The sequence below is a fragment of the Phoca vitulina genome, unplaced genomic scaffold (assembly GCF_004348235.1).
Source record: "Phoca vitulina isolate PV1807 unplaced genomic scaffold, GSC_HSeal_1.0 scaffold16, whole genome shotgun sequence".
Classification (NCBI taxonomy): Eukaryota; Metazoa; Chordata; class Mammalia; order Carnivora; family Phocidae; genus Phoca; species Phoca vitulina.
Window position 1 is genome coordinate 33,573,934 of NW_022589719.1, and position 12,737 is coordinate 33,586,670.

The 12,737-nt window shown below is 51.6% G+C and overlaps 1 protein-coding gene across 4 annotated transcripts in view; it reads right to left on the bottom strand.

Moving 5' to 3' along the window:
* Nucleotides 1-3,602: 3,602 nt before the first annotated feature.
* Nucleotides 3,603-12,737, bottom strand: part of KMT5B (lysine methyltransferase 5B) — a 55,761-nt gene continuing 46,626 nt past the window's right edge. For 3 of the 4 annotated variants that reach the window (XM_032414507.1, XM_032414510.1, XM_032414511.1), the window contains one exon: nucleotides 3,603-7,957. In XM_032414507.1, the coding sequence (XP_032270398.1) occupies nucleotides 6,471-7,957 (1,487 nt within the window). In that variant the 3' untranslated portion in view covers nucleotides 3,603-6,470. The remainder of the gene's footprint in view (nucleotides 7,958-12,737) is intronic. The other variant, XM_032414508.1, reaches the window with a different exon arrangement.

Genomic DNA, 12,737 nt, shown 5'->3' on the forward strand with positions numbered 1-12,737 from the left:
CCACCAGCACTTCCCAGAGCGGCTCTGGTCCATGTCCTTTGCTCCCCATTCTTACGCCAAGAAAAATGAGGTTTTCACTGGCAAGAGGAGGAAATGAATGTCCTTCAGTTTGGTTTGCAGGAGTGGGACCCGGGGCAGGGCCTTCTCCAAACTGCCAGCGGCTGGGGGAGAGGTTAACAGGTGCTTCCCATCAGCGTCCAACTCCCCACCCCACCCAGGGGTGTAAGGAAATCACATGCAACGGGGTGGGGAGCTAGATACACAGGAGTGGACTCACTGCCCAGCCTTGTAACTCTAGCTTCCAAAGTGCATCCCCTGAGAAGACAAGTGTCCCAGGGGCCCCCGTGCTGTCACTGGGGGGGGAGGCAAGAAGTCTCCTGGTCACGTAGGGTTCCTCCTGGGAGGTCACTGTCGAGATGGGGTCAGCGGCTCACGCAGCTGGAAGAAACCTTGGACTTTTTCTCGGCGGTCTCCAGGCCTCCTCTTGCTTGACTCACTCAGATAAAGACAAGTCCACGGGGCACCTTGTACACTTTTCAAGCCCCCTGAGTCTGTCTGACTAATGGGGGTAGGTCACCATGCTTATCTGCAGGATAACCTTTGGACAAAGTTCTCTTGGCCCCACATACCTGCATGGAAAGGAGGATAAAAGGCCGTGGCTGCCATTTGTCCATCCACAGAACTTTCCAGAATTAACCTGGTGAAGGTAGGGCCTTGTGACACAGGCTGGCCCCAGTGACCCTCGGCTCTGGGACTCTGGCTGGTGCTCTCCGGGCATGGCTCCAAATGCACCCAGGACCTTGGAGCTGGGTCTGGCCCTGCTGCTTGCCGTGACCTGCGTCTGCGTGGCCTCAGGCAGCCTAACTCATTCACTGAAACACAATTTCTGAGCATTTACTCACCTCTCCGGGAGGCTCGGCAAGGCTCCCCCACACCTGGGGAAGGTACCTCCCCGTGTTTATCCCCTACGGGCTGCTTCCGGCAAGTGTTGACGTGGTTCCTGGGACTCCCAGGGAACGCTGTCAGCTGTCATCTTTTTTTTTTAAGATTTTATTTATTTATTTGACAGAGAGAGACACAGCGAGAGAGGGAACACAAGCAGGGGGAGCGGCAGAGGGAGAAGCAGGCTTCCCGCCGAGCAGGGAGCCCGATGCGGGGCTCGATCCCAGGACCCTGGGACCATGACCTGAGCCGAAGGCAGACGCTTAACGACCGAGCCACCCAGGCGCCCCTGTCAGTTGTCATCTTGAGTGACCTCAGTTCTTCCCAATGTCTTGGTCTCCCAGAACAAGGACACTCTCCACCAGGCCCCATCAGGGACCTTGCCATCATTTAAATGCAGCCCTTCCGCTCTGACCTCAACCTCTTGTCTACCCACGTGCTTGTCTGACTAAGGCTGGACTGTTCTCGGACCACAGGAGCACCCCCTGGCCAGGGGCCCACTGAGGCCATGGCTCATTCTCTTCCCTAACCTGCACACTCTCCGGGGCTCTCCATTCGAGCCCTCTCCTGCCCCCCCGAGCCCTCCATCCTGCCGTCTTCTGCAGCCCCCCAACCTGGCTGAGAGCCTCACACCTGGGCTGAGAAGTGCCGCCCCCCCGCCCCCTTAGCTCCAGGGGTGTCTAGAACACCGTCTGGTACCTGGAAGTTGGCTGGTAAAGATTTCTGCAATGCATTATGCCGGTTTCTAGAGTCGGCTTGCTTTTCCTCTCTCGATTTTAAATCTTAGTGCTCCCGAAGCTCTGGGGGCTCTCACCTCCTCTCAGGTGACCTCGCCTCCTGTTTACAGACAATATAGAAACTCTCATGCTGGAACTGGCTCCCCCACAGGCCCACCTCTTTTCCTCTTGTTACCAAGGAAGACAGACCCAGACTAAGACCAGCCCTCCGCCCGCAGACTGAATAACTTCCCCACCTTCCCTTTTGGGAACTCATCCCCTGTGGAAGCTCCTCGTCTCACCGTCTCACCGTCTCATCGTACTTGTCCTTCATTAACGACGGATCCCCTCCTTAACCGCACCTCCCCTTCCAGCTGTGATCCTTCTCTCCGTCCCAGCCAGACTTCTCCCCCCCCAACCCCCGCCCCAGTCTGGCTCCTCCTGGAAGTGCCGACCCACTGCCCTCTCCCAGGTCTCCCCAGGTTGGGGGTGGGGGGCAGGGCCCAGAGGCTGTCTGTCTGTCCTCCGCCCCCAGGTCACTTCACCTGCTCCCAGGGCTTTACTCACACCCACACCCAGGCCTCTCACCTCTTGCCTCCCCCCGCCCCCGTCCCCACACTAATACAGAACAGGGGTCCAACATATATTAAAGAAATGCAACCTCACTCCTGTCACTCAGGATAGTGCTGTTCGGGATCTCAGACTGGCCACCCATCTGCAAATTCCCCGCCGGCCTCCGCCACGGCAGAGCGGACTCAACTGGGGGGGTACCCCCAAAAGAGGGAAGTCACAGTCTACTGAACTTAGCAGAAAAACTCACACATCTGACAAGAAGAAAATAGCATCTGGTAACAGACAGACTTTTCTCTTAAAGAACATCACCCAAGTCATCACAGGAGGCTGCAGGCCGTCTTCGGTCCTCCAGATTGAAAGCTTTCCGGCAGTTTCCATGAACACAGACAATGCTCTGGGAGGAACGAGCGAGTGGCAGAGGTGCAGAAGGAGGGGGTGGGGACAGCCCTGGCGGGAGGCCTTCTTCCCCATCCTGCCCATCCACACTCCCTGCCCCTTCCCGAGGAATCAAATCTCGCTTTTCCTCTGGGCCTCGTCACTAGCGAATGCAAGCAATGCCCACGCTCTTGACCTCAGGGAGGGAGAAGCCGGAGACCGCGTCACCCTCGCAGGCCCGGGCCGCGCTGGCGGGACCCCCGGGGCTACCAGAGTGCCACTGGGCTCTGCGGCAAGCAGGATGGGCTGCATGCCAGCGACAGAGCCGGCACTCCACTCGAGGGACAGAACCACACCAGGGCTCCGGGCAGCGTGCTGCAAGCTAGCTGCACCGGGTGGCGGACGGGAGTAACTCGTTTCAGAGAGAAAACCTGAGACCGGACGCCAGCCGTGCAGCCTTTCCCCGCGCTGGGCCATCAGCGCCCTCCAGTCTGGCCTGCACCGCCCGCTGCCTGCCTCGCCGGCCGTCCGCGGGGACTTCGGGGCGCCGCAGAGAGGCCAGCGGGGGCCGGCAGCTCGGCGGGGGCCACTCGGATGCCGCAGGGCTGGGCAAAGTCCGGCCCCCTGACTCCTAAGCCAGGCCGACTTCTCCCCTCAACTAGGTTTTGCTGCGGTAACTGGGAGGACAGAGGACCCACGCCAGCCCCAGGTAGGCCAGTTTCGTCCCATTCAGCGAGGGCAGAAACCCAGTGCTCGGGGGTTGCTTCCTGTGGGGTTGGAGGGCCGTGTGGTTAGAGAGGAGCCTCTCGGGGACACAAGGACCGCTTTCCCGTTGTCTTTTCGACAAAAGGAGCGGCACTGGAAGCAAATGGAGGCCGGGGCGGGGGCCACGCCACTCGCGGATGCTGGAAAGCCTCCGAACCTTCGACTTCACAAATTCTACTTGAAATGAAAGCCTTGTGGAGAAAGGCACCACTTCGATCTTTTCTTCTCAGATACAGCGAACACCGGCCAAATTGTTTTAATTTCCGAATTTATTAAAATGATTAACCTCAATACTGCAAGTGCATGTACAAAATATTTGTAAAAAATGTTTTTAATGAAACGTTAAAGAACTTACCTCAAATGCTGAAAAAGTCCTTTTTTTTCATTCTTTCAGTACAAGGAATACATTGTATCTCAAAGGTATTACAACTCAGCAAAACAATTTAAAACAGTAATTTGAAAAATGATTGAAAATTGAATACTTTACATGTATTTTTATGATCATTTCCTAATTCTTACAATGCCAGAATCTTTACGAATCATTGCATAAGCTCAAGCTCAAAGTTGTATGGAACGCAACCTCTTCCAAGTGGTCACCCGCGTGTGGCTCTCGCCATTCCACACGGTGAAGTTCTACGGCGGAGCCCGAGCAGCTCCGAGGCCCCCACCTGGAAAAACGGAAATCAGGTTTCCCTGGAAGGCGGCAGCCGCGGCTGCCCAGCGCTTGTGCACCCCGACTCCCGAGGCGGGGACGCCCCCGGGCCCCGCTGCTAGGGCCCACGGGGAAGGTCAGCCTCGAAAAGCCGAGGCCGCAATCAAGTTAACACAAACATAAATAAGTTACTAAAATTAAGCTTAAAAATGGAGAAACGTGGGAAATGTGGGATTTTGTGACTTTTTCCTTAAGATGGAGATTCCTGAAATGGCTGCTGTTGGTATTCCGGGAGATGGTTTGAAATTGAGGCTCTGAACCTCTTCGACACGCCCCACGCTAGGCCGGGAGTGAAAGAGGTGGCCCACCGCTCTCTGCTACTTTCCAGACACCGAGTCTATGCTCGACCTTCCTTAATGGCACGAGTCTCACACTCCTCCGAGGGACAACGTGAGGACGGGACGTGGTCCGCAATGCGCTCCGAGGGCCTCGGGACAGACCCCGGGGGGCCGTCCTGCTTCGCGAGGGGGAGAACCACATGCGGAGCGGGGGGGGGGGGGGCTGCCACACCACTACCCGAGGGGCTGACCTGCACGGGACAGACGGGAATGAGGCGACGTTAAGACCACACAAGTAACTCCTTGAAGAACGTGAGGAGAAACAAAAACTCTACGTTGCCAACGCTTTTATGAATATTCTTAATTTCTATGTGGAACCCCTACTGGCAATCGTTTTATGGGACTCAATTTAAAGGGTGTCCCCAGAACCTGGAAACCGGCAGGTATCACCTGGGAACAACAGTAAGCATTGAGGTTTTCTCCACTGGACTTTTCGTCACGGGCAGATTCCTTTCACTATCTTAAGACATGGGCTACTTTTCGACAGACACTACACGAATCCCCTAAATCGATTTTACTCAGGAACGCTGTGTATCTGAAAGTACATGTACACATTTCCCAGAAATAGAGACCCACTGGCGTCAAACACCTGCTACAGCTTTATATTCCCAAATTCTCTGTCCAATGATTTGTAAAATAATCCAGAGAAATGAAAGGTTGGTATTGAACATAAAGTAGTAATCAAAAATTTGCTCATTAAGTTACTTAAAATTAATTTCTCTTCTCAAAGTGCTTCAAAAAAAAAAAATTAAATCTGACTCCTCTTTTCGCTTAACTGATAATATAGTCAAAAAATCTTTGATATTTTCATACATAAACTAACATAAGCCAAGAACTCCCACTGATGCAGTGCTTAAAACTATATATTTTATAATTTCCTATTTTATTGGCATGAATATTTCTAAACTTAAAAACCTTCCTGGTAAGTTCTTTTAATTTCTTATGACAAAAATTTCTCACAACACACAAATATTTACAACATATACATTGTTTTCAGTTCTTTACATTGAATTTCAAAGACAAACATTTTTATAGGTTACCACAGAACAAAAGCTGTGACTCATGTTTTTATTTCATAAACTATTATAAGTTAAAGTGAATAGAGTTTTTAATATTCCTTGTAGCATTTTACAAGTGCAACAGAAACCTTGAAGACCCAAATTAAGAGAGCTGTAGTTCATTAGATAAATGTTGCTTGTTGTCATCACATTGTTCACAGCAAAGTTTTGAAAAAATAAGCACCAATCATTCTTGCAAAGAACAATTTTATCTAAAAGGATTGAAAAGTGTTAAATACAAGGTCTTTAATTTACATGACAAGCAATAAATACGCTGAATTGGAACTCATCCTGCACACTGCTACCCTCGTACATATAATGTACTGAAAAGTTAGCGGTCACGCGTGTAATTGTACTTTTTTTTTTTTTTTAAAGAAACCAATTCGACTCCCAACCGATGGTTTGCTCTTTTAAGCAAGGCCACACACAGTACACCTGGGCCAGCAAACAGTGTGAAACCGACAGGACTCCGAGGGGGAGACATCTAGCAAAGAAATCAAAAAGCCAAAGATCGTTGCTGGTGATGTTAGCATATACTAGAAAACCTTAATATGCTGCTACTATGATTTGTTTTAAATTATTTTTTAGTCATATATTAAAGAGCCAGTTGATGCTCTTGGTTTAAAAAAAAAAAAAAGAAAGAAAGAAAGAAAAAGGAAAAGAAAATTGTGTAGCCACATTATTGTTTTCAACGTCCCGTGTGGAAAGTTGCTATCACTGTACAATTTTGCTTGAGCCTTTATTTTACAACGGGGCTTTCCCTCTAACTCAGAATTGCACGTAAGAAGGCTATTTAAAAAGTACAATAAAAATTTGCACAAATCAGACTTGGGGAGAGTCAGTGCGCTGTACACTTTCTACAGTATGACGCTGCTAAGTGGAGAGAGAAGGGAAGTGCGGCCGCTAGAACGTCTCGGGTGAGGAATAACTGACTGGAATTTGTTTTTATTTCCTTAAAGGGGGCTTCCCAGGCCAGACTGAGCCCAAGAGCTTATGCGTTGAGCCTCAAAGACTGGTCTTCTCTTCTCCGGGAAGAAATGTCAATGTCTATGGAGTCCTTCCCGACTATCAGCCGCAGGCGCTTGGCTGGAGGAAGAGGAATGAAGTCGTCCTCGAAGTCCTCCTCGTAGTCCTCGTCGTCCTCGTCGCCCTCCGAGGAGGAGGGCTCATCCGTGCTCTCCTCCTCGTACTGGCTGTAGTCGTCCACCTCCATGCGGGACTCCAGCAGCGACAGGGGGTCGCTGCAGCACAGCCCGTTCTCGTGCAGCCCCTCCGAGCACGGCCCCCGACCCTCCTCGTCCCGCTTCAGCTGGATCTTTAGCTTCGTGGAGCTGCTGCCCGACCCTGAGTTAAACCCATTATTGAGCTTTGCTACATACAGGTTATTATCGTTTTCGTGGTCTTTGCTTAACTTGATGCTTATTTTTGAAGAACTCGTGCCATCGCTCTCTTGGTCGTTCGTCTTGCTGCTGCTGTCGTGACGCCTACGAAGAGTCAATTTGGGAATCCCGGAGTTATTCTCCAGGATCAGCTGGGCATCATACCTCGTGATGCGCCTCTTCTTTTTACTTTTTGCAGTTCGGAAGCCGTCCTTCGTTCTGAAGCCATCGGACGTGACCACCGAGCCGCCGCCGCCGCCGGGCGCAGGAGCCCAGTCCGCGTAGCCGCCGGGCGCCGTGTCGGGCTCAGGGGCGCGGCGCTCGCCCGGCTCGCAGCGGGTCGCCAGCACCTCGGGCGCCGCGCCGGCCTGTCCCGGGCAGTCCTGCCCCGCGGCGGGCTCCTCGGCTTTCGCCAACGGTTTCGCCGGTTTCCCTTGCCGCGACTTCTTCTTCGACGCGCTGCTGTCGCTCCTCTGACACTTGGCTTCCCGCTTTTGCGCCGCCCCGGGAGCCAGGCCGTCGTCGGGCGCCGCGGGAGCCGGCCGCTCGCCACCGTCCGGGCAGGGTCCCGCCGAGGCGCTCGGAGAGCCATCCGACGAGCCGGCCTCCCGCGGGCTGCCAGCGGGCTCCCTGGGAGCCGGCCTGGCCCGCGCCGACCGCCGGGTGCTGTAGGTGCAGGGGGCGCCGGCCGCCGGCGACGGAACTCGCCCGGAGCCCGCTCGGTGCTCCCGCGCCGCGTGTCTGGTTAAGCACCCGCTGGCTGCCGCGGCCTGAACTGGTCCCTCGGGCTCCTTCTCCTTTTTAATGGGTAAGTTTTTATACAGAACTACTTTGGGCTCTTTGAGTACTAAGCTTCCCATCTCGAGTTTTCTCGAAGCACTCTTTTGCTCCAGCCGTTTGCAATGATTTCTTAATTTTATCTTGGAAAGTAAAGGCTTTGCAGGCTTTTTCAGTTTCTTTGGTACCCTGGAATTATTTATATGAGTTAGCTTAGATGAGGTAGAGTTGGAAGAAGCTGGAATTCTTGACATAGATTGCCTTGTCAATGTTCTGCTCTTGCTGTTCTTTTTCACACCAACTGAAGATTTTCGGTTAGGAGCTGCAGTTAAGGAGAAAAAAAAAAGGGGGGATGAAAACCAGCCTTGGTAACACAGGAGTGCTCAACACAACGATGCCCAAACCTGTCAGCTATGAAAGGTTCGCATTATACCCGCACGTGCAAGATGGACCCCGCTGGGTCTCGGCCGGCACATGGGCACCCCACACCACCCTCCTGTAACTTCCCAACTGCTGCCTCTGATTTATGGAGCATCTATGCGTTTCCCACAGCAAGGACCTGGACCCCACTCTGAGCTCATCCATAATCTACCGCGATACTTGTCCACAGTATTTCTTTTCCTGAATCTCTTACCACATAGAAGATTTGAAGTAAACTTGAGGAAAAATCAGATTTTTCTTTCACAAATTCTTAACATCATCATTCAAAATAGGTTTCTAAAACCCATTACTCATTAACTCAAAGGAAGTATATTACTTGACCAGTAATACAGAACAGAAATATATTATTAACGAGCTCTAACAGACACTCTATCACAATGGCTTCAAGCGAGAGAGACCCGAAGAACCATATATTGTTAATTCCACAACGAACCGCACTCCACAAAGTTCTTGCTCCCACTCCGTGAGGACCAGCAGACTTCCAAGGGCGGCAGAACGTACTTGGCCCCGTCCCTCCAGGGCCCACCTGCTGCCAACAATCAAACTGAGGCGGGAAGAAGCATCCTGCTGGAGTTACACTCTTGGGACAAAGGGGGACCCAACTTCCTCAGGACAAGCATACAGAAAGGCTACGATGACCCCACAGGGAACAGCCAACCTGAGGACCAACAGGACCGTTGACCAGAGCCTCAAAAGGCTTACAGGTGACTCAAGTTTAAGCTGCTTCCACAGTGAGCGTGACCTTACAGGGGCTTTCTGTTGTCTTTATGTTTTTCTCTCCATTGACATTTGGGACCTGTATGTAGAGTGTTTTACAGGAATCCATTTCTCAATTACTTAGTTTTCCCGGCTCCCACCTGAAAACCTCTTCCCCATCAAACTAGTCCTTTCAGTCATTCACTAGGGAAGCTGAGATGACCAAACTGATACTCCCCACTTCTCTCAGAAAACAGGGAGAGTAAAAAGCGACTAGGGGTAAACTGAGCACACTGCCCGACAAAGACTGCTGCCGCCGACATGCCCAAGGGCTGCCAGGGCGACTGTTGTTCCTTCTGCATGGCTAAGCAAGTAAGTTACCATTAGTTAGTTTTTACTGAGAAGAGCAAGAATGCATTACAAGCATTCCAAAAATATCAAACCACCAAGAATAGAAGGCTCTATACTCAAGAAGAGTGTCTCATAAATGGCTTTGGGGAACCCAAACCAACACAGTTCCCAGGAGTGAGATCCCCTGATCGGACCAAGAATGTGCTTATCCATGTGGGCTACCACCCCAAGGCAGCCACTTATTTTTAGAATAGTAGGAGTCGTGGTTTGGATACCGCTCAATTGGAGAACAACTGATGTAGCATGAATTGGAATTATACAGAACTAGCTGGAAATTATTTTTTTAAATACAAGGCCGCACAGGGCATTCTTTTGTTAAAGGATTTCTTTATGCTCACAAGGCTTCCTACAAGGTAGACTGAATAGATGTGCTTGTTGATGTAAATGCACCTGGCTTTCTCAAATGTGGCTGTGAAGTCCGCTGGCTCAGACCAGGCTCCTCGAGGACCATTCTATGACCAAAATCAGTGGTTCTCAGCCTTACTTTGCCTTTTGCCATCCTGTTCTCATTCTGTACCTGCAACTGCCCCTTCACAACGAAAACATACACACCACATGCTGGACAGCAATCCCGCTGCAATTTGGATCCAGCTTGTCCCTCTAATGAGACGGCCTTTGCCAATCTTGGAAGACCTTGTCATGAAATCCAGCGGGCACTCTCCAGCCCTTCTCCCTCTTCCTTTCTCTGCACAATGTGACACTGCTAACCATTTTTCTTCCTGAAAACTCCTGTCCCATTGGCTGCCCACAGGGGCACTCTCTCCTGCCCTCCCATCTGCCCCTTCGACTGCGCTCCTCAGGCCTCTGCTGTCCTAGACCCTTTGGAAACTACACATTCTATGGGTGACAGGCACCCCCCCCCCCCCGCCATGGCTCTTACCACTGATGCACTGGCAGCTCCCGAGCCACTTTATCTAGCCTCCCTCCTAGATTACAGATCCGAATCACCAAATGCCCGCTGGCATCTAGATCTTCCCGAGGATGGACTCCTCATCACAGTCAACATGCCCAAACTGAACTCACCATCAAGCTTCATGGCTGTTCTCCTTCTAAATTCTCCATCCTGCTCAGTACCACCACCATCCACCCAGCTAGCTGCCCAAGCAGACAGCGGGAGGTCACCCCGGCCTTTCCCTAACTGCCTCACCCAGTCGGCCGCATGTCCCGTGGAGCCCACTGCTGCGGCCATCTACTTCTCTCGCTTCACAGTCCCCTAAGACTGTGAGTCGTGGCAACAACTCAACTCCCTCCCTTCCTTTCCTCACTCCTCCCATTGCTTCCCCAACATCCCGTTCTCTACCCTGTGGCCGGAGTGAATTTCCTAGTACGACACGTCACTGCTGGGCTTCAGAACTTTCAATAACCTAATGCCCTAAGAATAAATCCAAAATTTTAAACAATGGTCATATCCCTCCTTCCCACCCCCTACTCTAGCCATGACACACTTTCCTTATTCGAGTCCTACGCTCGTCCCCGTTTCTCCATTCATGAATTCCCTCTGCTCTGAACATGCCTCACTTGCCCAACCTCCTACCCCCTTTAAGACTCCGCTTAGGAAATGCTTCGCTCAGGGAGCCTTTCATGACTTCCTACAAATGACAGGTCTCCTTTCCTCTGTATTTTCAGAGCACCTGAGATTATCCTTACTCTGGCTCATATTTTAAATCCATTAGGTTGAGTCTCACTTTATGGTGATTCTGAATCCACCCCTGCTTCCAATGGATTCCTTGCTAGCCGACTGCAGTGAACGACTGACAAAGCACTTGTGTTTGTGTTCTAAACCGCACAAAATAGACTGTATTGGATGCTATGTATTCTTTCGACACAGAGATCTCACTTACATATGTTCATGTATTGGTCAGTCTAGTCTTTTGTTTTAAAAACAGTATCTCAAAAAAAGCCCAGCTAAGAGGTATGCTCAAGTCAAAGGTCAGAAAAGACTGAGACAAACTGGGCAAGAGAAATGTGAGCAATGTGACTAAGATGGGAGCCCCATGGGCGCCAAGGGCTCTACTCTCCCAGACAGGTCTACACTGTCCTCCGGGGTTCAGGAGGATAGTGACGGTAGGCTTAAGGAGGAAGACAGGAGCCACGCTGCAAACTAATGGAAGTCTGTCCAGAGACTGAGGATTCTGACTCAGTGGAGACCAGGACACCTGTGGCCACTCTGGCCTCCGCGCTGCTACGCCATGGGCAACTCTCCTGCCTGGCGGCGTAAACCTAAGACAGTATTTTTAGGTGGAGATACACATTCTTAGCAATTATTATATACTGGTGCTGTGCAAAATGGCCCAATCAGTATGATCTCAATCCTAACGCGCATCCTTTGTAGTGCTACTAAATCCATGTGACAACCAAGCGCATATGGATAAGCGCGCCTAAGATCGTCCACCGGTAAGGGGAAGAGATGGGGGATTTGGACTGAGTGAGATCCGTGGCTCCACATCCACTGTACTAAGTATGCCACAGAGTCACAGTGTGGGTCTCCGCCCCCGGGGTACAGGACCCACACGGCACGGCCCTCACTGCCATCTCATGGTGTCCTCCGAATCGCAAGGCAGCCCTGCGTGGGCCTCGAGAATTACAGCAGGTACAAGAACAGCAAAACAACAGCAAAGCTCCCCGCACACTCAGGCTGGGTTCTGTACTGGAAAAGCCCCAGAAATGCACACTATCAACGTGAACCAAGGGAACATGAGGGCCATCCACAGCCTGGCATCTTCAGCACGTGAAGATCCAGAAAACCCTGAGTAGGACTTCAGAGTTCAGTTCAAGTTTGGCAGGCACAACAAGCATCTTCCATGTGACGTGACCAGCAGACGGGCAGCGGCTGCCTGCAACAGGGTGTTGGAAAGGACTCCGGAGTAGCCTACAGGCCCAGCAGCAGGGAGTGCTCAGATCAACAGTGAGGTCTGACACAGCTCCCAGTGACAAGTGGTGGCCCAGTCCACTATCTCTAGGATAGGCGCTCCGGAGTTAAGATAAACTAATTCCACCGGCCTTGTCTTCTGGGCCTCACACCAACCTGTGGCATCGGCATGACTCACACCCCGTATCACAGCACCGACTATGGGGGGGTGGCCCAGCCACTGAGGCACCAGAGGCCTAAAACACCACAATCTTCTAATAACGGCATTATAATTCAGGCTTGTGGACTGAATTTGTGAAAATGGTCTCGTCTCCTCTTTCCAGATGCTAAAGCCAACAGTCAACTTGGGGCTCCTGAGACACCTTTCAGGAAAGAAATCTGTGCAGAAGAAATAATTTTTCTCCCAACCAGGCAGAAATGTTTCTTTAGAAGAGAACATACAAGCTGTTCAAAGCAAGCAGTCTCTGCCCCCTGAATTCTGAACGCACGGCAGGGTGAGGATGGCAGCTACGCACGGAGAAAGCACCCCGGATCCAGACGCAACCACGCCGCCCCCTCTGGGAGACGCCCGGACAGCCCTGGCTTTGCTACCGGCTGCGATCTCAAAGAGTCTGTCTTTCAAACAGGTAGGTTATGGTCCAGACACAGACACCAAAAGAAATCCCATCTGAAAGAATACCTGTGG